Raw genomic sequence first — 26,717 nt, forward strand, 5'->3', positions numbered from 1 at the left:
ACTGACCTTACCTCACTGAGGCCGTGGTGGTGCAGATAATAACTTTCCTGAAGAAGCCTGGATGGAGATGTGGCTGCCAGGCCTGGCTGCCTAACACAGGGATCTCAGGAGCAGTTGAGGTGGTGAGGTAGAGATAGAGATATTTGGTCTAGAAAGATCTTCCTTTGTTTGGCCAGCATAGTAGCAGGATAAGAATATATATGGGCAGTAATGCCCAGCAACCCAGAAGAGGTACCTGTGGTGTCAGTGTATTTCTATATGCACTCAGGTGCTGTTTTGGAGAATAACTGGAGTGTCAGACTTCAGTTCCTTTCTGTCTGGGCCCTTGAGGGGTTTGTTTTATCATGGTGACACGTGATTTGTTCATTAGCTTTGGGAATCAGCAGAGTGTGCTTTGTCCTGACTTTATGGATTATTAGGATGAGATGTTTGGTGCAGGTTTCCACTGTGCCCATGGACTGCTTAAAACAATTACCATCCATGATTAGCTAGTTTTTGAAAAAGCCAACTCTTGTGTTTTTCAAAGCTGGAGGGGAGGGGCTGGAAGCTGTTTGTTGTCACTTCCCTTTAATCACTGCTGACAGGCCTCCTTCCTCCAAGCAGCCCTAGTCTGCTGCTGCCACCCTTAGGTAAATTGTTTGGCTCAGTTGCATAAGAATTCTTCCACTTTGGCATCCAGGAGAGCAGCAGACTTTGTGACATCTTAGCATCACCATTTCTATTTTGAAAACAAGAAGATACTGGCACAAAACTGTTCCTGCACATGAGTTAATGTTGTTCTAGAGATGGTGGGGGTTACAAAAGTAAGGAGAGTGGCTACACTTGTGCCCTGGAATCCACAAGCCTGCTCCAGTCTCAGTGCCTTGGAATGCTAACACTGAAGGGAAGGGCAGGGTTTGTTTGCTCTCCTGATCCCTATCTCAGCATCAGCACACACTCTTGCAGCAGCATTTCCCCTTTGGGAGCCAGGCAGGTGACAGGGTCCTGTCCCCCTGGCAGCACTTGCAGAGCAGGCAGTGCTGCCTGAATTTCAATGTGCCACTGCATTCCTCAGCCCTGGTGAGGGAGGAACAGCAGGGAGCATTGCAGTGCTCAGGTGCTGCTTTTTCTACTGATTTTGTCATTCTTTTGATTAACCTCTTCTGTGATAAATATATGGAAGTTGGGTTTCAAATAAATATATGGAAGTTTCATTTCAAATGAATGCGTGGAAGTTGGGTTTTTTATGGCTTTAGGTTAAATGTAGTGTTCTCTTGAGGGTCTGTGTTTTTAAGTATAGCAAGCCCAAAATTCTTAGTATCTAGGGTTTTAACACATGACCAGTTCAAAGTTTCCTGGAGAACAGCATTAAGTTCCCTTTGCCACACCCCTGAGGCTCTGCCTTGCAGGCCCCTCCAGGGAAGCTGTTCATGGCTCCTCTTTCCTGAAGAGCAAAGAACAAACCCTTTTTCTTTGCCCCTGTAACCCTTCCTGCCTGGCAGGCAGCAGTGATGATCACCTTGCTGCAAGTTCTTGTGCTTCCATGTTGGCTTTAAGAGGGTTTGCATGAGGCTCTGAAGCTGCTCTTGGCTGCCAGACCATGGCACTGAGCCAGCCATGTGAAGCTGGCCAAGCTGCCCTGTCTTTGAGCCAGTGGACCAATTTCTTTGATATCCCCTGGGTTTTTTGTGTCTGTGGAGTTAGAAAAGCAAGCTTCTTTCCTCTGTGCCCCATTGTATGGCTTCATTTTCACAGAGGAAGGAGATTTTTATATCTTAAGTATTCTTCTACCTATCCTAAAAGATGCTAATTATTCTTTTTAAAAAACCCATCAGGCTTAGTTTCTTTACTGGCATTTAAAAGGATAAAAAGTAAAATATCCAGTAATGAAAATTAGACTTGCAGTGTACCTAAGCCCTGAAGCAGGGGAGAACTGCTCTTGGACTGTGCTGCTGTGGCTCTGAGGGCTCTTAAAAATTACTTCTCCTTCTCTTTCTGCCCCTGACTAGTTCTGCAGTTTTTGTGTGCTGTCTATGCCATCTGAAAATGGAGGAGCATGGAAAATAGGACTTGGGTTAGTAGGACCTATGAAAAACACTCTCAAACACCAAGTTGTGCATCACAGTGCTCCACTAAGGGAAAGGAAACAACTGCTACTCTTAACTAGGAGTGATGTTACTGTGCCTCAGTGTTGTGCTTGTGAGAAGTTTGCTCACATTTCACTCAGCTTGTGCTCCCTCCCTGATCTCCACAGCCCTTCCCACTGGCTCTGAGTGCTGGAACAAGTTGTTTACAGCAACCAGGCCTATCTCCAAGTCCTTGACTTCACTGCAATCCATCTCAGCTGCCTGTCAGGGTTTATTGTGAACGTGCATCCTCCAGTCAATCCCACACAAGGGAGCCTGTCCTGTGTGCCAGGCTCTCCTCCCTCCCTGCAGCAGGAAGTGCTGATTAGCTCTTCCTCCTGCTCCTTCTAGGCAGGCTGCAGGTTCCTGCACCCAGAGCTGTGCTTCACACACCTCCCAGGCATTGCTGTGTCCTGAGAGGTGGCTCTGACAAAACCCAGACCAGCATTTTTGTTCATGAGTCCACTGCAAGCTGTACGAGGCTTTCCAGCCCAGCCAATGCTTTGAAGAATTTGAGTTCCTTGTGTGAGGATGGTAAAGCCCTGCAGAGATCTCTCTTCCACAAGAAGGGTGGTTGCCACCTGCAAAATGAGCATTTTTCCTGTGTTAAGAACAGATATGCACAGGCTTTGTAGCAGGTTTAGAAAATCCCTCTTGGGTACCAAAATAAAATCCCTGCCCTTTATTTTAATTTTGCCTTCCTTTTTCATATCTTTTAAACAGTACTGGTGGCTTCTTTTAAAAGATTCTAACTTGAAGCTGATTCTTTTTGGGGTGTTGGGTGCATCAGTCTTTGGGGTGCAAAAGTGGAGGTCAGGAACAACATATTTGCTGTAGAGTGCAGCTCCTACAAGAATGCCCTATTGGAATTGTGTCTCTCCCAGAGCATCTCCTTGCACAGAGGTTTTTTTCTCTGGGTTTTTTCCCTCCATTTATCCTCTCAGGACTGTTACAGCTCCTTGAGGGATAGATTGTTTGTGGGGGAATTGGAACTATGAGTATCACCCAAATTAACTTTCAAAGAGAAGCTGCTGATAGAAGAGTTGCCTCTGGTGCTTCTTCCCAGAAATGTTTAGAGGTAGTCTGGCTGTCTTCTCCAGCTTGAGACCACTTCCTTCAATGAGATGTTATGGTGATTTAGGATAGTGTCTTCTCTGGGAATGCTGGGGCATCTCCTGCTTTAATCCATTTTTGAGAACTTGATAGGGCCTATAGGTGACACCTTTGAGGCTCCAATTTGCCATGCTGCAGTTCATTTCTCTGTGTTAATTGTCAGCTGTCAGTCACTTCCATGTGCCTGTCCAAACCTTGTTGTAGCAGCTACAAAACAAAAGCAGCTGGTGAGGGATGGTTCAGGGAGCTGTACACACCTGTGACACAAACAGAGCATTCCATTCAGGCTTGTCAGTTTTATTTACCTGGCATCATGAGTACGAACCAGCCTCTCAGTGAAAGGGGCAAAATAGAAAGTCCAGTGGCTTGCTGTATTATTCTCTGTTCAATTTTAGTTTCTCTTCTGGGAATTCACAGTCACCTCTTGAGGGTTATCTGCCTTGATAGCTTTGTGTAGTGAATCTGTTCTCTTTTCCTGTTGTTGGGAAAACCTTTCTGGTACTGCACAGCTGTCAGCACAATAGAGCCACAAGAATTTCTACATTTTTTTCTTTATGGGAGCAGTAACAGTAATTTATTTGGAGGTTTTTGTTGTTCCCTAGAGTCATTCACCACTGGAAGAAGACTCCTATGCTGGGGTGGAGTAGAGCAGCACATGGCACTTCACTCCCAGGAGCACACCCCAACAGAGAGGCCACTGAGAATTCTCTGTAATGTACAGTCCCTGCAGGACAGACAAGCACCCAGCTCCCTGTCTTGTGCAAATTCATCATGTAAACAATGGAGAACTTTTTTCCTGCTGGGATTTGAAGCTTGGTGTCCTTTCTTAGGCCAGCCTGCTGCAGAAATGCAGGATGCCAAGGGAATGGGGGAATTCCCACACTTGCCTGATAGTGTGATTACTGCAGGCTCAGCTGCACTCATTGCTGATGGAGAGCTCTTGGGGTGGGGTGAGAGGGAAGAACCCTTTCTGGGTTTGCTGTAGTTAAGAACACATTTCAGTGTGCTGCACCTAGAGCTTGTGGCTGTCACCTGTGACTCAGCCCAGTTTGGTTTGAGCTAGTCAGGAGAGGTTCTTGGCTACTCTGTTTTGCATCAAAATTAACTCCATAACATTGGGATTGATTTATTTTTTCAAGACAAGAGATTTGTAAGAGCACTGCAGAAAAGTGTCTTTACTTGCCTTGCTTGATAATCTCACTGCAGTGGTCAGGTTGTGTGACCAGGAATGGCAAAGGCCTCTGTGTAGCCTAGGAACAGCTCATTTCCCTGGGGGACACCAGTCTTTCAGTTTGACTGATGTTCCCATTGTAGCTCTGCTCCAGGCACTCCTCTGCAATCTGTGCTAGGAAGGATCAGTGCTGCTCCTTTGGCCACTATTTCCTGCAGTTAAGGCTCCTCAGCTGGTGTTTTCTGCCTGGAGGCAGCCATGGAGTGGGACTTGTGGAAGGAGCACAGATAACAAGCACCCATCTGTTCTTCTTTTCCATCCCTTCGGGATGTCCGGGTGTCCCTGCTTAGAATTCTTCTCTGGATAAGATAGAGGAGGTGTCACTGCCACTGGGGCAGTCAGGGCAGAAAACAATAGCAGGTCAAGTCCAAAAAACAAGATTGATCAGTGAGTACATCCCTGCTGTCAGTCAGGGGCAGAGCTGCTCTGGGGAGGTCAAGGCTGGAGCTGTAGCCCACGTCCCTTCCCTGATAAACTTCCAGGAGAGTTGGAATCACACTTGCTCTGCTGGAAGCCTGGAGTCAGAAGCTCCACTGAGAGGAAGGCTGCAAGAGCCACAGCCTGTGCAAGGACTTTGAAGCCTCTGTCCCTTGAGTGGTGGCTCTTCCTTGGCTCAGTGGGATGTTCCAGTCCTTGTTTTTCTGTATTTACTTTGTGGTTCAGCTCCAGCCAGTGTCTTCGATGGGTGAGTAAAGAGGCATTGCCTTGTTTCTGTTTGCCATCTCTAAGGTTCACGGTGAGCCTTGGTATTCTTAGGTGAAATTGGAAGGTGGGAGAAATATCCCTTTTGTTTGAAGGTGATGTGAAATTCCTTCCAGTTGGAAAGATCCTTCTGTTCCAGAGTGTGAATTCTCCCATGCTGGGAGAACCTCTATTGCCAGGACACTGTGGGATTTTCCTCTCCCTTTGGAGGACAGACTCTATGAGTAGGCATTTTGCTACCTTTTCACCTGCTTGCTTGTCACAAATCTGAACTGAACTTAGTGCCATAATGTACTGCTGCTCCCTTTATTGCTTAGTTGTGCTGGAGCAGAGACCCCCAGTTACACAATGCACCCAGGATTAATCTCTGCAGCATGGGGCACTCACCAGTGCTTGCTGGAGCCTGATTTGTCACCCAGTCTAGCTGCTACCATGTCAGAGAACTAATGATAGCATCAAGCTTACAAATGGAAAAGCTTTGCTTTGTAGCTAGTGCTTGTCAGCCTCAATTGCTCTGGCCACACAAGAAGCATTGAGGAGGAAAAGAATTGAGCCAAGAAAAATGAAAAGTAGTGAGCTGGAGACAGTTATTAATCTTGTGCAAACCCCCAAGCTTGTTGTTTGGGGGAGAAGAGGGGAGAGGCTGATCGGTCCCTTCTGTATTTTTGTGGAATTTTTTTTCTTAAAACTCAATTTAATTAATTCAAATGAAAAAACTGTGTTGCCAAAGACTGCTTGGTGTCTACAGGGAGGCTGGTGTGGGGCAGCACTGGCAGTCCAAAGGTGGCTGTGAGGATGTGCAGTGTTCCAAAGAGCACTGTCTGCTTTTTCTGCTTGTTTGCTTCCCCCTCACTCCTGCCAGAAGCTCTCAGGGGAATGAAAGATGTGAGGGAGTGCTACCTCAATTCTCCTGATGTGCCTTCTTCCAGCTCCCTCTGAGCTGCTGCATGTTCATCTCACTAAATGTTGCCTTTAAATTCTCTCCTGGATGTTTAGGAGACAATGTAATCTCCCTAGCTGAGCGTTCCCAGAGTCTGTCTCCAAAGGATATTTCATAATTACATGAAAGCTAATGAGAGTGTTGGTATTTTTAGTGCTGCCCAGCTGGGAAGCTGACAGGGCATTCCTGCTTCACCTCATTTGGCTTTTAACAGCATGAAAACCTTCTCATCTCAGTCAGTGACTCACCCTAAGGCCACACCAAATCCTCTTGTGGAAACTGAGGGAAGCCCAGAGGAAGCTCTGTTCCACCTTTTCCTTTTGGGAGAAGTCAAACCAGCTTTTGGAGGATGGGATTTACAGGGCAGGCAAGCAGAGGTGAAAAGGAGAGCTCAGGAGGGAATGCCTGGTGAATCCCATTAGACATTCCTGCTGCATTCCCCTCTCTGCTGCTCAGGAGAACCAGGCTGGTTGTGGTGGCAGTGAATCAGCTCCTCTGCATGTCTTTGAATTGTGGCACTGGAGATTCCTCCATAACCCAGATCCACGCTCCTGTGCCAGCTCTGCAGCACTCCTGACTCTGGCAGCTGCTCCTGCTTTTTATGCTGGATTTGAGACCAAGCAAAATGTATCTGTGGCTGAGGAAGGCATGAGAGATGTTAGAATTGTGAGATCTTTTTACAAGGTAGCACATCTGTGGGACAGATATTTACAGAGGACACAGCTAAATAAGAGTGACTTGAAGTCTATTCTCTGAAGCACTTGTAGCTCCCACTTTAAAGTCAGTGAAATAAATCAAAATAATGAACCAGGATCATTTGTGTTTCTAATAGAAAGAGCAGAGTATTCCTCCCTCACCCAAACTCCATCACACTATTGTCAAAACAGCACAGCTTTAGAACTTCAAAAGAAATGTGCTGTGGAAGGTTGAGGCTGTTGCAGTCCAAGATGCATTTTGTCAGAGTGATTGGCTTTATTAGCCTAATTTTAGGAAATGGTAATCAATTTTCCTTACTCGGGGCAGTATTAGCATTCCTTTGCTTAATGGGGAATTGCTTGTCATGGATAAGTTGTGCTTAATCAGGTATTAAATGTAAGGCAAAATGGAACCTCTGGACTTCCAGTGAGGAAGCTGCCAAATGAGGGTTAATTAGGAGGAGATTGAAAATTTAATGAACACTTAAATTCTTCATTTATGTTCTCCCTGTGGTACTCTCATATTTTAATTATTTGCAGAAGGTTCAGAAAGGCCTCTGGAAAGGGACACACTCCTTGAGCACTGCCAGGAAGTCCATGTGTTGATGTCTTGCCCCCACAAACACTCACTTCACTCACAAGCAGCTGATCTCCTGTGCAGAACAGGAGGGTTTGTGGGCTTGCAAGGAGCAGCTGTGTAGAGGGTTTAATGTGTTGCTCCCCAGAAGGTCCCAACTCAGACCTTCACACCCTCTAGATTGTAAGATAATGATTAAAAAGGTTTGGCAGCTCAGCTGTGAGGGCTGACGCTGGCTGTGGGTGGGTTTTAAAAGAGGCTGCATAACTTGTTTGAGATGTAGGCATCTGGGAGAGTTACCAGTGATTCAGGAGGGGTTTGCAAGTGCTCAGTTAGTCTTGACCAGAGGATTTTTGTCCTAAGCTAGATCCCAGGGTATATTTCCTATGGCAAAATCATTACCTGGACCTCAGATTTGCTTGTATCTTGTTTTTTCCCCGTCAGCTAAACAGCAAGTTGCAGAATGTTTTAAGAGCTCTGGTAATTCACTTGTTCCTCCAAGACCTTTAAGGCAAGCTGTCAGGATTTTCCACAAGGCAATGAGTTTACCTTTTCTCCCCAGGGCTGAGAACAGATCACAATGGTTCTGTTAAGTCAGGGACAGAGGAAGAAAAGCATTTTTGTAATTATCCATTGTTGTAGTGTGTTTTCATACCTTGTAATACTTTGTAATAGTTTGTTTTTGTATCCCAGTATTTTTCCCAAATGGTTTATCCCAGACTGTACCCCTCCCTTTACCTGTGTAATCCCTTTCCCTTGCTGAGATCATCCCCAACTCCCCACGCTGGCTCTCTGTCAATCACTCAGCATCCCATCCCCTCCATCCAGAAGTTTCAGTCCAGGATGTCGAGTGATTGTCCAGAGGCCAGGGGTCAGCCCCCCAAGCCTTGCCCCATATGCTGTCCTAAATGTCCATTCCCCAGTACTCATCCCTTAGGGTCACTTACTGGTCAGTGAAATGTTCTCTACTTTAGGTTTCCACCTCCCTTCAAATGTAACCTTGGCACCTGTCCCGGGGCTCTCAGCAGGAGCCCCCTGAGGTGTAGGTGCTCCTGAAATAAACCTTGGATTAACCCCTGCTAAGAGTCGACCCCTTCATCTTCTGCAGTTGTTCCAGCATCTCCTCTGCTGCAGGTGATCAGCCAGGCTGTCCTTCTGTACCCCAGGGATCAGCCTGGCTGCCCTCTGTACCCCAGGGATCAGCCTGGCTGCCCTCTGTACCCCCAGGGATCAGCCTGGCTGCCTTTGTACCCCAGGGATCAGCCTGGCTGCCCTCTGTACCCCCAGGGATCAGCCTGGCTGCCTCTGTACCTCAGGGATCAGCCTGGCTGCCCTCTGTACCCCAGGGATCAGTCTGGCTGCCCTCGGTACCCCCAGGGATCAGTCTGGCTGCCCTCTGTACCCCCAGGGATCAGCCTGGCTGCCCTCTGTACCCCAGGGATCAGCCTGGCTGCCCTCTGTACCCCCAGGGCACGGGAGAGTGCCCCCCTCCCCTGTTCACTGTCTCAGGGCTGGCTGGGGTTCCCTCAGTGGCACTCAGAGAGACCAGAACAATCCATCAACACCTCAGTTTGATATCTACCAGCCTTGTTGATATCTATCTGTGTGTGTGTCCCAGCCCTGGACCCCTGCTCGGCCTACATCAGCCTGAACGAGCCCTGGAGGAACACGGAGCACCGCATCAACGCCTCTCACGGGCAGCCCACGTGCGACAGCGGCATCGACGGCGAGTGGTACCGCTTCACGGGCATGGCTGGTGACGCCATGCCCACCTTCTGCATCCCCGAGAACCACTGCGGCACGCACGCCCCCCTCTGGATGAACGGCAGCCACCCGCGCCCGGCCGACGGCATCGTGCGGCGCCAGGCCTGCGCCAGCTTCAGCGGCAACTGCTGCCTCTGGAACGCCAGCATCGAGGTCAAGGCCTGCCCGGGGGGGTACTTCGTGTACCACCTCAGCAAGCCCAGCGTCTGCTTCCACGCCTACTGCGGCCGTAAGTCACCGCTCTGAGCCCCCCTTGGTCCCCCCTGAGCCCCCCTTGGCTTCTCCAGGTGGTGGCCTGTCATATTGGAATTTAATACCAATATAGCCGGATGGAACGTGCCTGGGCTCGTCTGGCCCTTGCTGCTTGACCAAGGGCAGCAGCTGTGGTGGTTTCACCTCAGAGACACCTTTGGCTAAGCTGGATATTGCAGCTGGGCGCTTGGGACACGTCCAGGCATGCAGGAGCTCAGGTTTACCTCTGGTGGAGAAGCTTTGAGGCAAGGTGAAGGAAAGGAGTCGGTTCTGATGGAGAGCTTGGATCCAGAGCTTTATTCCTGGCCCACAGGCCTCTGAATGCAGCCACAGCTCCAACAGAACAAAGGAACCCCATGGTTGCCGTGTCTTTTAACCCCGGGGAGAGGGGCAGGGAAGGGGTAGGGATCGCACCAACCAGGTAAGGGGGTGAAGTCTCAGGGGACAAGTGACACCTGGATGGCCCAATGTCCCCAGGGCTGAGGGGCATCTTTTGAACTTTGCCAATCACAGATGCCCTTGCTGGAATGCCAAGATTGACAGACAGCACATAGCAGGGGAAAAGGGAGGGGAAGGGAGAGGGGATTGGCACACCTGGGGAAAGAACCGGGATAGCTGAGACAGGCTATGGCATCACACTGCAACACTGTCACATTCCAGCCATTTTACCTGCTTTGTTCCTCTAGCAGGATTTTTCCACAGCTGACCTGGCCTCAGTGGTTTAATGCTCCTGTGGGCCCTGTGGCTTGTCTTGGCACGCTACCAAAGTCAGAATTTGCATCTCTGCCTCGCAGTAATTAAACTTGATTGTTTCTCAGCAGCTTCAGCAGGTCAGCTTTCCCAGTGTGGGCCAGGTCTGGAACTGAGGGGCTGCACACAGGGTGGGAAAGTGAAGGGACAAATCCTGTGCTTTCCTTACATGCTCAGGGCTTTGTGCTGACCTTGTTCTTGTCGTGCCCTAGATTTTTATGACATCTGTGATGTGGTGGATTGCCAGGACTCCTGCCTGGACACTGGTGACTGCACGTGTTCCCCGGGTACAACACTCGGACCTGATGGCCAGACATGCCTTGGTAAGGGTGGAAATAAGCTGTGCCACTTGCTGATGCTTTTCTTCCCTTTGTTTCATTGCTCACATCTCAGTCCCTTGCCTTACAAAGCACTATAAAAAATGACATATCCGAGAGGACTTTTCCCCTTTGCTGCCTGGAACCAGCACTATGAGTCTCTGAATGGTTCCAAGATATGACTGCATCCCATGACTGCATCCATTCTGGTGCCCTTGGAGCTCCATGTTTCTGAGGCTGGATTTGCTTTCTGCATGGTTCAGTAGCAGAATCTCTTTGCAAGATCATGGTGCAGGATTCTGTGGTGTCACTGTGGTACTCAGGAAGTGCTGTGCAGTCTGGCATTAGAGATTTCCTCTCACACACTCTGTTGAATATCTCTCCTCCAAAAAATGTTTTGCTGGCTGCTGTAGGGCTGCACAACAAACTCCATCATACTTCCTGCCCTTATGGGACATTGTCCAGGGCTTGAGAAGACCCAAAGAACTGTAAGTCCCACCACAGCTACAATGGCTTTAGACAGCATGACAAGAGGGTATTCAGGAAGCTGGCACTTGGCCAGGGGGGAGGTGAGAGCAGAGTGAGGAATGTGGGCTTTGGAGATTTGTGGGGGAATCCCCATGAAGCTCTGAGGAGAGAGAGTGGCTGTGATTGTGTGTGTGGTGCTGGGGGAGAGCACCTGGACTGAGAGGTCAGGAAAATGAGGGGACAAATCAAGGGGCTGGGAAGGGGTGGCTGTTGGGGAGCTGCAGAGCCACACTGATGGATAGGGAGAGGAGGGAGAAGAGGGTGTTGGGGGAGGAGGAATCTCATCTCTCACTTGATTTGGTGGTGAAGCTGAAAGCAGAGTTGGTCCAGGAGGCTGTGTGGCAGGTCAGTCTGCTCCATAGGGGCTACACCAGACTAAGCAGGCATGGGTGGTTTCTTTCTTCACACACCTCATGTCTGTGAGCATCAGGGCAGGCCCCACAGCCATTCCAGTGTGTGGAAGGAGCAGCCTGGTCCTGCTGCAGAGTTACACTTGCTCCCAGTGATTCTGGGAAGGCTTTTGCTTTAGCAGCTCCACTTGTCTGCAGCCAAGTGGCTGACTGAGCTCTCTCAGATAATTAAAAGCATTTATTGGCTGCTTCTGTGCAAGCCTTCCAGTCACAGAAGTGCCCTTGACAAGCACTAGCATTCAGTGAATGTGTGGCAGGCTCAGAGGAGAGGATTTCCTGCAGCAGGGAGGCACACAGGAGTCCTGAGCCTGTCTGTGTGTGCTGCAGCTGCTTTCCTTCCCCCACGAGCAGGATTTCTGCCCTGCTGCTTCTCCTGGAGATCCCCAGGTGGCACAGCACCTCAGCTGGAATGCTCCCACTGCTTCACCTGCCTGCAGCCTCTCTTGTGTAGCTCCATGATCTTTCCAATAACTTTCTGTTGTGCTGAGTAATTGTGCAATCACATCTCTGAGAGCAACTGTGCCCTGCTTATGGAGAAACCAAATAAATCCCTGTTTGTCTTTCCTAAACAGACAATGTCCTTTCCCAGCTGCCCCAAAGAGGGGGACTGAAGCTGCTGCAGTGATGCAGCAGAGCAGCTGTGGCTGTCCCATCCCTGGAACTGTCCAAGGCCAGGCTGGACAGGGCTGTGAACAACCTGGGATAGTGGCAGGGGATGGAACAAGATGAGCTTTAAGGTCCTTTCCAACCCAGACCATTCTGTGAAGGCTGAGCAGCTCTGTGCTTCTCCTCAGTACATTAGATGCTTTAAATCCCAGAGCAGAGCAGCTGATCCTGAGTTACATTTTCATTTAGGGGTTAAATAAGGTTTTAGACTTCCTGTCACACACCCACCAACTCAGTGCATTGCCTTTGACTTCTTCAAGGCCTGGATCCATGTTCTACTAAGCCATGGTTAAAATCAGCTCAGCACTGTCCCAACCCAGTCTCAAGACAACCAGAAGTGTCCCAGAAGTGCTGCTTGTCACCAGTGGGGAAGAGCAGGGACAGAGATCTGTGTGTGCTGTAGAACTTGGAAGGACCAGTCAGGGAATTTCTGGACCCCTTCTAACAACATCTCCATGCCTTTGCCAGTAGCCCTTTCCCTCTTCACCTTCTGTTTTCAAGCAGCTTAGATTTATTTTTAGAAGGGAAAGTGTGGAGCCTGCCACGTGTGTGAAAAGCAGCCTGTGGGAGTCTCCTGGACAGGTTTCCTGCCTCCCAAAGCAAGGCACCAGCCAAGCCTTTGGCTAAAAATACCCAATTCACATTGCTTGTGGAAGGAGACACCACCAGCAGCTGCCAGCTGTGGGTTCTGGGCATGTGTGGGACCACAGATACCTGAGAGAGCTCATCTCTGACCTGCCTGTTAAAATGGTACTTTTCTTTTTTCTTGGTTTTAAGCTTCTGACACCTAATAAATGCCAGCTTCTAAGCTGTTTTGATGAAACCCCATGTGAACCTTAATTGATAACCTCAGCATCCTGGCCTGCCTAAGAGAAATCATTCATTTTGTGGTTCAGCAAGAGCAATATCTGTTCCTTTCTCTCTGTTTGATTTACTTTTTGCACACAGAGATTAAATCAGGTTGAGGGATTAGAATCTCAGAGAACAAAGAAAAAAATAAAAGAAGGGCAGACAGACACAGAAGCCACTTTAGCTTTTAAAAAGAATTAGGAGGAGTTTCCAGAGCTTTACCAAGAGATTCAAAAGCTACTGTCAGTGTTACTACTTGTAGTGGGATTATTCATTCCATTCCAGAGCTGGTTTTTTTTTTCCAGATGAAAATGAGTGTGAGCAGAACAACGGGGGCTGCAGCGAGTTCTGCGTTAACCTGAAGAATTCCTTCCGCTGCGAGTGCGGGGTCGGGCGCACGCTGGGCAGTGATGGGAAAACCTGTGAAGGTGAGGCTTCAGCTCCCACAGCCTGCTGGAAACTCTGCAAATCATTCCCTTGCAGCACTGGCTGTCTCTTGGCTCCTTGCACCTGGGATTAAATGTCACTGCTATCACCTCTGTGCTTGCCAGAGAGGTTGATACTAAAATACCCTTCTAAGCAAGCAGAGAGAAATCTCCTTGTTGTCCTCGCTGCCTTTTCCATTTCTGTTAGGATTTGCTTGTGTTTATCTCCATGGGGGAAAGGCAGCAGTGGATCTGGAAGATTGGTGTTCCAGGCAGAACTTGTTGGGATTTGATATCTGGAGATTTTGTGGGGGCAGATTTAGCAGCACTGGGTTTTGGCAGCTCACATTAGGTATGGAGTAATACCATGACATTGGACTAGAGCACGAGGATCACTTTAGCCTCCCAGGATAGAGATTGAGGAGAGGGGTGCCAATCTGCAGACAGAAGTTAAATTTGGGATTAGGGCAGCATTTTGATCTTTGGTGTCTTTGTGGGTTCTGCTGCTCTCTGCCACTGTTCCTTCACAGTGGTGGCACAGCCAGGTTGAAAACCCTTGATAAATTTAGACTGGTGGCTTAAAGACCAAATTGTGGGTCTGATGTGTTGTCACTAACAATGTACAAACATCCCTGAGCAGAAATAGGCAAACCCAGCAGAAATTGATGAGTGCCTGATGGTTTCTGTGGTGAGCTGTGGAAAAGCACTGTGCCCCCTCACAGCAAAGCTGCTGTGTGCTGTTCACAGACACTGTGGGGCCTCAGACAAGAAAAGCAACTACACAGGTGCCTCACTTTCCAGCTACCCAAAAGAGCTAAATCTGCTCTCTGAGCTCTGCTGGTACATCACTCATCCAGGCAGTGACACTTTCCTGGGAAATGCTGCTGTGCAGAGTGCTCCTTAAGTTACTTGTCAAGGTGTGTGGGGGCAAAAATGCTCTGTGGGCTCTGTCCCTGCCACATCCAGCTCTGAGCTGCTGGGGCATCACATAAATGAGCTGTGCAATTTTTATTCCCAAGTGCTGCACTCTTCTGACAGGGCTGGAATAGTCTGTTTGGAAACTCATTTGTTTCTGCCATTCCCCAAGTTGCCTTTTAGGGCCTTTGATATATCATTTAATTTCCCTTCTGTACGAAGGATGGTGCCTTTCTTGAGTTTAACACTGCTGCTGGGGATTTTTACAATCTTGTTAGTGAGTTTTATTTCTGAAGATGTATCCTCAGCTTTGTGAGCTGGTAGAGAATGGGATGTGAGGTGTGAGCCACCTCACAGCTTGTTTCTAAAAGGAACAAATTCAGGAGATTCAGCTTGATTACATGAGCTGCTGAGGCTGAGTAGGGTCTAATTTATCTCAAAATTTACATGATGCTTTACCCATTGCTTTGGCTGATATGGAGTTTGGGCTGTTATTTTCCATGCATTGTATAGAATTGAGTGTGGGATTTCCATTTTTACATTTCAGTGAAAACCATACAGTGGTTTCTAATGGCAGGCTCGGGGAGAAATATTTTATATTTATGATTTGCTTATCTCATGTTCTGTTATTTTACTGAGAACAGTAGTACTCATCTAGCATATTCATCCCAAAGGGTTAAAACAATCAAGCAGTTAAGGTTATTTGAAAGAAAAAAAATCATGATGCTAAAGAAGAATTAAAAAAAGGGGTTTACACCTCATTTTCTGGGAGACAAACTGTTGCCTTTAATTATAAAAGTACAATTAAAAAAGGAGTCTCCACCTCATTTTCTGGAAACAAGCTGTTGCCTTTGAGCTGTATTGTTCAGACTGTTGGCTGCTCAGGGGTCTGTTGGGGGCTGCAGGATGTGCTGATTTTCCTTTCTTTCTCAGAAATTGAAGGCTGTCACAATAACAATGGAGGCTGCAGCCATACCTGCATTGAAGTGGAAGGCACCTACCAGTGTGAATGCCCCAGGGGACTTGTTCTGGCAGAAGACAACCACACTTGCCAGGGTAGGTCAACAAAATCTCCCTGGCAGCCTCTGTCCCCTGAGAGAATGTCTGAAGGAATTTTTCTTTTTGTTTTTGCTGTCTTCTCTTAGTCTGTCCTTCTCAACTGGGTTAATGGAGCTCTGTTACTAATGACAGACCATCCAAAGGTGAGAGCCTGAAGATGCTGCTCTTCTCTCCAGGCAGAACAGCCACAGGGCCCAGCTTGAGTGCACCTTGCATCACATTAATTGTAGAACAGTGTTCCCTTATGACTAATACTGCTTGACATTGTGTTTGGAGTTTGTTTTAGTGAGCAGGACAGGACTGCTGGGGTACAATCCTTGAGCTTTTATTGCAGCATCAGCCTCATTACGTGGTTGAGACAATAGAAAGATGGCAAAAGCTCATGTACAGCCAGCAGCAGCCAAAGATTTCTTTGTTACAGAACATTTTTAAACTTTCTAGCCAATAGCTAATAATAGCTAAAGCTCACAGACAATTGTTCTAGCCAATTACTAAAAGCACATGTACACCTGCTTCACACAGTGCTTACTTTTCTTCTTTCTATTAACAAGACACAATCATTCATTATTAAGCTTAAAACCTTCTACTACCTTGCTAAGCATATTTTCCTGCATTCTTAAGGTCTCTCTTAGCCAAACTAAAACTCAAGCTGTAGTTTAATGTCCTTGCTTGGTATATCAGGGTAACTTTCTCTACTTTCAGCCTTTGCAGCTGCAGCTAGTTCTCTGTTCTTTCTGTTTCTTAGGCCTGCTTTTACAGCTTTCTGGAAAACTTCTTACCTCTGCTATTTCCCACAAACATCTCCTATTATACTGCTCTGTGCACACCCCTGACAAATTTATGCTGTTAGAGCTGACATTTTCCATGCTTCAAACTTCAGACTCTCAGCTAAAGCTGTCCAGTCCTTTTCCAAGAACAGGGTTAAAGAGAGAGGCATGTTTTTTTCCAAGTGTGCCATTCCAGTGAGCATTCCTGTGCCTTGCAGCAGGGCACTAGCTTTGATATTAGGTGCTCCTGCTGCCCCTTGGAAAAGTGCCCAGGATAGCATCCAAAATTTGACTGTTGCTTCTGCTGTGTAGAGGCCAGGGCAGCATTATCCTTGAAGAACTTTCCATCTGAACTTTCCCCAGGGAGGCCTTCATGCTGAGTCACTTGTGCCTATGGCATGCCCATGGAATAAACAAGCTCCCTGTTTTTTTTGCAAAGATTTCTTTTGCAAATACATCCAGGCTACCAGCAGTCTGGTATTGCCTGGTGTGCTCAGAGAACCTCCTGCAGTCTGATGTGCCACAGAGTGCCCAGACATCAGTGGGAGGGACAGATCAGGGTTTCATGGTGGCCAAAAGGGCAGGTATGCCTTAGAGAGAAAGTTGGAATAGTTCTGCTTGATGGATTGTCTGCTTTATAAGCTTTTCAGAAATGCAGGGCTCCCAAGGGTGAGCATTGCCCATTTGGGATAGAGCAGTGGGGGTTTCCAAGAGCTGTGATCACACTCACTGACTGAAGATCTGATTGATATCAGACCTTGGGATGCTTTTCAGTCCTGGGCCCCTGAGGCAGCCCCAGCAGGGCTGGAAGTCCTGGATTTCCCAGCCAGGGTTTCTGCTGCTCTGAGGCTTCTCCTGAGAGCAGCAGCACTGCTGGGAGCCAGGCTGGGATCAGGATACAGCATCTCATCAAGTGAAATTGCCTCTTCTTTTTGCATTCATCAGTTTATGTCCCCATACTGTGGCCTGCAATTCTGAGCAGAAATGGAGCTGTACCACACAATTTTTTGTGACATCTAATCAGGTTTATATTGGTACAATTAACAGTGCAGGGTAGGCACAGTAGCCTGAAGCAATTGGATCTGCAGCCTCTCCACCCTCCTCTGCACTGTCTCCATGTTCAGAACAAACATTAATAATCTTCCACAGAAATCACAGTCTACAGCTTGCAATTTTTCCATAAAGATACCAGCCAGCAAAATACTTGGAATTTTGCAGATCATCCTAGAATTTTGCAGCCCATCCTATTCCTAAAGAGTAGGGATGAAATGCTCTTCTCCCCCATCCCCTGCCCAAATTTTTGTGCAGGGCTGCAGGGTTTATGTTTGTAGCAGTGGGTCAGGGCTCCCCAGCACCAGAGAGCCTGTTCTGCTGAGCAACCTGTGCAGGGAGATAACCTCTGCTCCAAGCAGCAGCACTTTGAAAGGCCGAGGAAGGAGCCAGAGGCTGGAATATGGTGCCAATAACAGCAGCAGGCAGAGAAATGAGCACTGGACTCGCCACAGAAGCTTCCTCCCAGGGGCAGGTGCTCAGAGGCATTGGTGCAAAACAGAGCTTTAAGTGGAAATGAGGAGGCTTTCCCAGTTCTCACAGGTGCTCTGGGAAGTATGAGGTGAAGAACTAAAATGTTTCACTGGCACACATTGGGTGTTTTCTCAAATAGCCATGAGCTGGCTTGAGTCAAGAGGTTTCCTTCCCTTGTTTCTGTGTCCAGTGGTGGAAGGCACACAGCTCCTGTAGCTCCAAAACACAGGGAAAATGGAATCTTTTCTTTCTCCCACTTTGTGCCAGTCAAAGACATGTAGAAACAGAGAGATCCTGAACTAAATCAGTCCTGAACTTCAGAGAATTGCAGTTGGGATCCAAATCTCTTGCCCTGAACGTCACCTTTATAAAAGCAGCACATTTTCTTATTTATCAAGGTAGTGCTAGAACAGCGAGTCCTTAAATCCAGATGGAGCCAATCAGTTCTCCAAAGGATGTTCCTCTCTGCATTGTGCTGTGTTCTCCAAGTCCCTTTGTCTGCTCCTGAGCTGTGCCATTTGACATGCTCAGTTATTCCCACTTGCCTTCTGCTGCCAGTGGAGGGAAGGTTAAGGTAATTTTTAGTTCTTTAAGCTTCTGTTCTAACCCAGCAGTGACATTATGGGAACATATTGCTTTGGGCACTCTGCATACATTTTAGCATATCACTTTGAAATTATCATCTTCTAATCAAAAATCCTCCCTGAAGGTACTCAGAGGCTGTTGCAAATACCTGAGCTGGGACAGGGAAATTTTTAAAGGGGGTTGAAATGCCTGTTTTAGCAGTGTGCCTTATTTCAAATATCCAGAATATTAAATTATATAATTAATGATTGAAATTAAGGGAAGGCAGGTCACAGGAATGTCGAGGATGGGACTGCAATTAATTTTGGCAAGAATCTCTGGAAACTGATATATTTACAAAAAGGTTTTGTCTTGAGGTTTTAAAATATAATAAATGTAAATCCTGCAAAAGGTTTGTTTTTTCTGGCTGAAACCAGAATATATGCCACCAGTATGTTTGTCCTGTCTCCAACTGAACTGAATAATCCTAAGGAATGTATGTACAGCAACTACTTCTTTATTGAAGATTATTCTCTCTTCTTTCCTTTTTTATTTTGTCCAAGGTCTGTTTTTTCCTGCTTCTTATGTAATGAAATTTTCATTTAAAAAATTCACACGGAGGCCTGTATTAAAATTTAAAGGTTGGAAGGAGGTGGAATGAGTGAGCTAATTGGGTTTGTTTGTCAGAGCTGGGTTTATTGCTTATAAAAATATTATTATGGCATTTTGAGGTGCTTCCATTTTAGCTCAATATCTATATGGAATTACTCTGCCTTGTTTCAGCATGTTCTGGGTTTCATGTAAAATCTGATTAAGGGTCTTAAAAAATGGCTTTGCCTGGGGTGTTGTGAATTTGATACCCATGTCTGGCAAAGGCTTTTCCCAGGACATCACAGTGCAAGAGATAGCAACCAAATCTGTGCTGAGTGTTAAGTGAAGCTGGAAAGCACAGCTGAGTTTTTGCTGCAAGTGCAGTGATTGTCTTCATTGTTTTCTGTTTTCTGCATTGCTGTGGCTGGGGAATTTGGGCCAGTGGCTGCTCTGGTTTGAGTTGTGTAAGTGGGAATGCAAGTGGGTAGTTGGGTTACTGTGGTAGGATCATAATCATAAATGCTGTCTAGGATTCCCCTTTTATTCCCCCAATTATCACTGGTATATCCCTTCCCAGCTCACTGGTTGGTTTGTAGCACAGACTCTTATTCTGGGGACTTCTCTTGCAGTTCCAGTGCTGTGCAAGTCCAGCTCTATTGAGGTGAACATCCCAAAGGACCTGGTTGGAGGCCTGGACCTTTCCCTCATCAACACTTCGTGCAAAGGCGTGTCCAATGGCACTCATGTCAACATCCATTTCTCCCTGAAGTCCTGTGGAACCATTGTGGATGTATGTATACCTGCTGCCCAGTCTCTGGCATTTGGGGATTTGGCTGTGGCTCTCTTGGGGAACAAAGTAAGTGATGGTGCAGCTGATTTAGCTGCACCCTCAGAGCTGCCATGCAGCTGCCCTCAGAGTGGATCTGGGCTGGCATTCCACAGTTAGAGAGCTTGTTCCATCCCCCTCCAGCATGGGTGCTGCTTTCTGCTCGCCTCCTGCTTCACAAGGGTAGAAGGAACAAGTGTCCTGTCTGCTAAGACAGATTCTGGTCTCCTGATGATGTTTGAAAGGTTAAACTGGCAGCTGGTCAATGGCTGACCTTAGCAGAAGTGTGGTGCATTGTAGCTGCCAGCAGCCCGAGGTCCTCAGTTGGTCTGTGAGGATGAGCAGCATCACTCTGGTTGTGGGCTGTAAATCCACAAGCTGGCCCTTCAGTGGCTGCTCTGAGTGTCAGCCCAGAGAGGGTCTTTCTCAGTGATCTCCCCTTTCTTTGCTGCAGGTGATCAATGACAAAATCATTGCCACCAACCTGGTGACCGGCTTGCCCAAGCAGACCCCAGGGAGCAATGGGGACATCATTGTGCGCACCAGCAAGCTGCTGATCCCGGTGACCTGCGAGTTCCCGCGCCGCTACACCATCTCCGAGGGCTACGTGCCCAACCTCAAGAACTCTCCCTTGGAAATCATGAGCCGCAGCCAGGGCATCTTCCCCTTCACCCTGGAGATCTTCAAGGACAAGGACTTTGATGAGCCCTACAGGGGTGACCTTCCCACCCTCAAGCTAAGGGACTCCCTGTACTTTGGGATTGAGCCCCTGGTGCACGTCAGTGGGCTGGAGACGCTGGTGGAGAGCTGCTTTGCCACTCCCACCTCCAAAATTGATGAGATCCTGAAGTACTACCTGATTCAAGATGGGTGAGTTCACTGTTTCCCTCTCTTGCTGGCAATTTAGAGGGAATTGGCAGTGGGGCTGAGTTGTCTGTGTGATGCAGGAAACACTGTCCCCCTCTCCACAGCAGCCTGTCTGTCCTGCTCATAGCAATCACCAGCAGCCATTAAACTGAAACCACCTCTCCCTCTCTCTCTCATTGGGAGAAACAGTGGGAGGCAGTGAAAGAGGTTCCTCTGAGTGCAGCCTTTACAGGATGTATTTCCCTGTCACTAGCCTTGTGGATAATTGAGTTGGCTCCTGTAGAAAAGATTCTCATTCCTGATGCCCTTTCTCTGCCAGCCACAGAGTGCCAAGCCAATGTGCAGAACCCCCATGTGCTGCTGCCAGGCAGCTGCTGCAGCAACTGGAGAAAGTTTCTTAATTTTCTCATAATGGCCTTATTACAGCATGAGCCAGAAGAGCCCATTGCTAGTCCTGGTAGGAGCTGCAGGAGAATCCCTTGCTTTGCTCTCCCTGATGCCTGTCAGTGCAATAATCTTTCAGTTTTGCTGTCATTTTTTAGGTGTTTGAGGTTAGTGATCATTCCAGGATATGCTAAAAATAATTTTATGCAGATCTGTGGGTTCACTGTTGTAGTGGTTTTTGCACCAGAGGTTTGGGGAGCCTTGCTGTGGGCTCAGCTGTGCCTCCTGAGATGATCTCTCTTTTCAGACACTCCTTTGGGTGCTGAAATGACTGTGCCATGCTACAGCATTGCTGTGGAGTGTTTGCATCCAGCTGCTTAACCAGAGAGCTCTGAGGAAATATCATAGTTGTGAGGCAGTGTGCTGTCCTCTAGGGAGGGAAATCCAGCCAAAGGAATAGCTAAGACATACCCAAGAGTTGTAGCTTGAGAGTCAAGGGACTGTGCTTGTGTAAATCCTGAATGTTGCCTGCCAGAGCATTTAATGATGACAACAATCATGTCCTCAGCTGCCAGACTAAATCATCCACTGTTACAGCTGCTGCTGGCAAGTCCTGTGTGCTTGTCTTGTAGCAAAAGGGTCCTGCAATGTAAAGTACCCACAAATACTGTTTTCGTTTCCTTCTGACAGAGGATTCAGCATTAGCCTGCTCTCCCTCTCTCCTAGGCTGCAGTCCCTCTGTGCCCAACATTTCTGGGCTTTATGAGTAGATCTGTAATGGAAAAATTGATTTTATCAGCTCCCTGGCTTGGCTGTTCCCATGGACCCTTCACAGAGTCAAGGCCTCAAACATTCATTCCTTTCTCCCCATGAGTGAAAATGATGGGATTCAAAACAGCAGCCAAAACCTGAGCTGGATAGAGAGGGGAGAAGGCAGGAAATGTCATCTCTTGAATTCACACCAGCACTGGTTGGAGGATTTATGGCACCAGCAGTCCCTTGGTACCTGCAGAGGGCATTAAAACTTCACTGAAGGGAAAAGTGCTCCACTCTGCAGCCATCACTGCAGGCCCCAGTGATTCTAAATTAAATTAGCTGAATGCACTGCTAAGTTGTCCCTGCTCCAAACACTTCTGTAATAACTCAGTTTCCTCCTAGAAATCCAGCCCAAAAGCCCATGGCAATAAAGATGGAATTTTTGTATGGATTTATGTAGGATCAGACCTGCAAGAGTTAACTGCATAATCCAAAGGGAAACACTGTTTATATTGGAGGGGATATACCTTGGATTGAGGAAGGGGAAAATTCCCTCTGCTGCTCTCTTCCCTGTTAATTCCCTGCCTCTGAGAACAAAGTGGAAGCAAGGCAGTGACCGATGGCACAGCTGATAAACGCTGGAGCTCCCTGGGGCATCTGGAGCCAGGTCATGTCACTGCTGAGGTCAGGAGCTGTGCTCAGCAGAGCACAGGCTGGTTAAGGTAGTTCCATTGCAAAGCCCATCTTCTTATGCCTCAGGCTGCCCTGTTTGTTGGTCTGTGAGGTGGATATTTCATTGTGCAAGCCTTCCTTTCAGCCTTGCAACACTGAATAAGAGGCTCAGAGCACAGCTCCCACAGCACTGCCACTCTGCTCCCCAAACCTAAGCACATTATGCACAGGGATAGGGTGGTTTTCCCCATATCCTGACCAGGCCCACCCCTTTTCCATCCATACCTGTCTCTTCTCACCTCTCCAAAGTGGGCAGCAGGGTCTCTGGGGGTCTCCTAGCAGAGTGGGATATGGTCTGGCCCCACAAATGCAGAAGGAGTTGCCCTTGTGACTCATGAGGTTTCTGTGCTGGTTTTGTCTACGTATCTTTGACTCCTTTGTGGTGGAGTTTCCCTCTCCCTTGCCCCAAACCAGTAGGTTTCCTTCCACCAGTGTGGAGAACCTTTGGAGAGCCTGGGATTTAGGAGTCAGTTTGAGGCAGTGTCCAATAATCATCACAGTTTATATGCTCACAAATGAGAATGTAATTGTGACTTGACTTCATGGCCCTAGAGCTTGGCCACTCACCTATGAAAAGTCTTTAACTGTCATTCCTTACGAGCAGATGCCTTGTTTAAAAAGGAGTTTTGACAACACAGAGATTGCCAAAGAGCAGTTCTGCCTTCCCTTCAGTGAAAGCAGAACTGCTCTTTTACAGCTGATCGTGTCAAACATCAGCATTGCTGACAATGCCATGCACATTTCTCGTGTAAAGATGGGAGCTGAAGCTTGCTGCAAGAGCAAGGCTTTGAGCTACACCAGTACCTCTTGTCTCTTCCACCACTGCTTTATTGGTTTTTTTAAAATACCTTTCAAAGTCCACATTTTTGGAATGAACTTGCTAGAAAGGATGAGCTGCATTGCAATGCAATTCCACAGCAGCATCAGGGCCTCTCAAGATGCCCAAGGCTTTGCAATAATTATCAGTAATTATTGAGCCACCAGAACTTTTTGTCTGTCAAACTCTAAGTAGGCTGTAATGGTTTATAAATGCATTGCACCTGGAATGTAGCTTGTTATAAAAGCAGCTTATTTTCTTGCAGTTCTGTGACCTCTTTTACAATCATACATTGCTAGTGATGGAAAAACTGAAATTATAAATTTTCGGTGTAGTGAATTTGAGCTGTTTGACCAAATCCAGCAGGAAGAAAAAATGTAAATTATACTAAGCAAAGTAAATCAGGACTTTTGTTTTCATCATCTGTCATATTTTAGTACTGTGGGTGCAGGCTGCTTCATTTTAAGCATAATTTATGTGCATATCTATGTGTATAGAGTGAGAGCATGGCACATTCTGTAGTGTATAAGAGTGCAGGCTGTTGCACAGGGAGGTGAAATGAGGACAGAGTTGCCTGCAGCTCGCTGGCAGTCCCTCTCTGAGGGGACTGGGCCACGTCCTGCCAGCCCTCTGCTGCTGAGCTGTTCCCTGTCTGGAGATGCTATTAGCAATGCTGCTCTTTTCCCCCAGCACTCCCAACTTCTCTCCTGTGGCCAAAGAGGAAGTAGCAGAAATGGTAGCTGAGCCCGAAAGAACCAATCCCTCCTTTTCTTTCTCTGGTTAAGTAGGCTGGAATGTCTTTTCTCTTTCTTTTTTCCATTTCTGGGAAAGCCATTAAAGCCTATCCCTCTGCTCTCCTCAGCTGTGTTTCTGATGATTCTGTGAAGCAGTACACGTCAAAGGACCATCTTGCCAAGCACTTCCAGGTTCCTGTGTTCAAGTTTGTGGGCAAAGACAACAAGGTAAGCTCAAAACTCAACTCTTAGATATTTCATCAGCTCTGATATGACTGAGGAGCCTCAGCACCAAGTTGGAAAAGGGTGAATGGAATGGCTGGCCCAAGGCAGGTGCTGCTGTGCCTGTTCCAGCAGTTGCACCTGACAAAGGTACTTCAGGAGAGGTTGTTAAAAACAACTGAAATTAAAATATGAAGGACAGTTTTGAAACATCAAGCCACCACAGACTAAAATCGTTGTTGCTTCCAGGGTGGTCTTGGTGGCCCCTTGTTTGCTGGGTGAGACAAATGTTCTCAGTCACCAGGCACATTTCACAGTGCCCTGTCTTTAAAACAACACAGTTTTTAGTTTGGGATCTCTTCAGCCTTGTGTCTTCTCTAGCTCTTGTGGGTACAGATGCCAGCACTCCAGACTGAAGGCCACCATGCTGCTTAATTCAATGTGAAACCAGGCTGTCTGTCTGAGGCAGCAGCTCTGTAGTGGGAAGACAGTGGAAGGATAATGCCATTTTCCTAATGCAAATAGCTTTCCTTTCTGTGTTGGAGGAAATTGGATCCTCCAGTCATTGTTATGCTCAGCCAACACTGCCTGCTCCAAAAGGTATAAAGCTGCTGTTCCAACTACTGGAGAGCCCCAGTAGGGTTAAAACAGATGAGATCTTCTAAAATTCAGAAATTTTCCTTGGCTTTCTGATTACCCCTGCTGCCTCCAGCCTGCATCCTCCCATCCTGCACAATGGATTCTGCTTCAAACCTCTGAAGGTCTTTGTGGCTGCTGCTTGCAGGGACCTTGCTTGCTCTCCTGGTCATTTACAGGGCAGGGAGCAGCAATCCTGTCACTGCCTGTGCTGTGCAAGGAGAAAAGGCAGCTGTCTCCTTGCTCTTTGCATTCTCCCTCTCCCCTCAACTTAGCCTCTCAGCACCCTGCATTTTCCTCCTTTTCCCCTTGGTTTCCTGGCTTTGTTTTTCCAGCTCACTTGAAATTCTCTTGCCCGTCTCCCTCAATCCTTGCGAGGCTTCACGCTTTCTTGACACGCAGCTCCTACCAGTCCATGTGAGCTCTCCCAAGCTGATTCCTGCCATTTTCATCCCTCCATCTGGAGGTTCATTTCCCACCTTCTATTCCCTGTCTCCCCACTGTTGCCTCTGAGACCTCAGCCAGGCTCTCTGGAGAAGGCACACGAGGAAACAGACGGAGCGGCCGTTCTGGCCGCGGGCGGCGAGGCTGGACACGGGCCGTGTGCCAGGGGCACGCTGTGGCACACAGGCAGCAGTGCCAGTGGTGCCCAGGGCTGTGGCCTGAGCCTGTGCTGTGTCCCCACCTCAGGAGGTGTTCCTGCACTGCCGCATCCTGGTGTGCGGGGCGCTGGACGAGACCTCGCGCTGCGCCCAGGGCTGCCGGAGACGCGTGCGCAGGTCGGCCGGGCAGCGGGAGGAGCAGCGGGACAAGGAACCTGTTCACATGGCAAACCACCTCCTGACAGGAGGCCCCATCAGGATCGACTTTGAGGACTGACACCCACCCTCTGGAACAGCATCCCTGGCCTTCCTTAGCACTGCCTTCTGTTGTGGTTGTTTGAGAAACCAGAGATATTTGTTAAAGCCCCGCTTGAACCTCAGGACTCAGTTCCTTAACTCTGTGGTGATTATTTGTCAAGTGGTTTGGGCCCGTGAGGCAGCCCTTGGAGTGTGACCCAGACTGCAGAGCAGTTTGGTTTTATCTGCATTTCTCCCCACCAATCCTTTAGCTGAAGGGACCCTGTTTCTTTGCAGGCCGGAAGTGTTACCCAACTTTGCCTTTCCCTACATCCACCTACAGGCCCCAGGACTGTTTGTCCTTGACTAAACAAATGTTATCCAAGCCCTTCTTGCATCAGACAGTACAAATAGTATCATAGCTGAGTGTTTTTGCTGTGAGTGATGCTGAAGATTTCAGGTGACTGTTAATAAAAACATGTATAAAATATATCTCATCATGTGTAAGTTCCTTGGAGCAATGCAATTGTCATTACAGGCAGCTAAAGCTCAGATCTGTCACAGGCACATTTAAATGGGATTTTAAATAGCAAAAGGTATTTAATGAGATTTGATTTTTTTAGTGGCTTTTCATAATTGCATGAAGTTTAATAGTGTTTCCTCCTGTATTTAGTGTATCATTATTCTTCCCCCTCTTCTCCCACCACCAAAAATGCCTTTCCTAAGTGCTGTAGCACCTTGATTGTAAGAGAACCACCATTAAACATCTATAAACATCCCCCTCCCACGCGTGCTGCTGCCCAGTGTTTGTCTGGAAGTTGTGATGCATTGCCCTGGTTAGTGAGGCCATGGTTCCAACAGAGGATTAGAGGAATGCACATTAATTATTCATAGCCATCATTGGTGCTGTGGGCAGTTCTCAGGACAGGGCTGTCCCCAGTCAGCCTGGTGACAGGAGACACAGCAGCATTGTCTGAGTGGCCTTGGCAGGGGACACAGTTACTGGTGATGGCGGTGGCATCGTGGTTGTCAGCAATCTTTCTGGGCTGTCAAGCTCCTTCTGAAGAAAATACAATGGATGTGATCAGCTCAGGCTCCTCTGGGCTTCACTGGGCTGTGTGGTAAAGGATTAGGGTGTGGGGTGGAAGGGAGGAAGCACA

The 26,717-nt window shown here is 47.8% G+C and overlaps 1 protein-coding gene across 1 annotated transcript; it reads left to right on the forward strand.

Annotated features, from left to right (window-relative positions):
• The first annotated feature begins 36 nt into the window (after positions 1–36).
• Positions 37–26,616, forward strand: OIT3 (oncoprotein induced transcript 3). The gene is made up of 10 exons (XM_054637262.2): positions 37–127; positions 4,932–5,134; positions 8,982–9,356; positions 10,342–10,452; positions 13,205–13,327; positions 15,173–15,295; positions 19,374–19,534; positions 20,025–20,440; positions 23,989–24,088; positions 25,409–26,616. The coding sequence occupies exons 2-10, from the start codon at positions 5,071–5,073 to the stop codon at positions 25,595–25,597; spliced, it is 1,662 nt and encodes a 553-aa protein (XP_054493237.2). The 5' UTR covers positions 37–127; positions 4,932–5,070; the 3' UTR covers positions 25,598–26,616.
• The last annotated feature ends 101 nt before the right edge of the window (positions 26,617–26,717 follow it).

Source organism: Agelaius phoeniceus, chromosome 9 (genome assembly GCF_051311805.1).
Source record: "Agelaius phoeniceus isolate bAgePho1 chromosome 9, bAgePho1.hap1, whole genome shotgun sequence".
Taxonomy (NCBI): Eukaryota; Metazoa; Chordata; class Aves; order Passeriformes; family Icteridae; genus Agelaius; species Agelaius phoeniceus.

Bases quoted from the DNA above. Each gene is read 5' to 3' on its own strand.
- OIT3 (XM_054637262.2), top strand. From the start codon at position 5,071: ATGTTCCAGTCCTTGTTTTTCTGTATTTACTTTGTGGTTCAGCTCCAG. The intron at 15,296-19,373 runs GTAGGTCAACAA...CTTCTCTTGCAG, and splicing joins AGACAACCACACTTGCCAGG to TTCCAGTGCTGTGCAAGTCC. The intron at 24,089-25,408 runs GTAAGCTCAAAA...TCCCCACCTCAG, and splicing joins TTGTGGGCAAAGACAACAAG to GAGGTGTTCCTGCACTGCCG.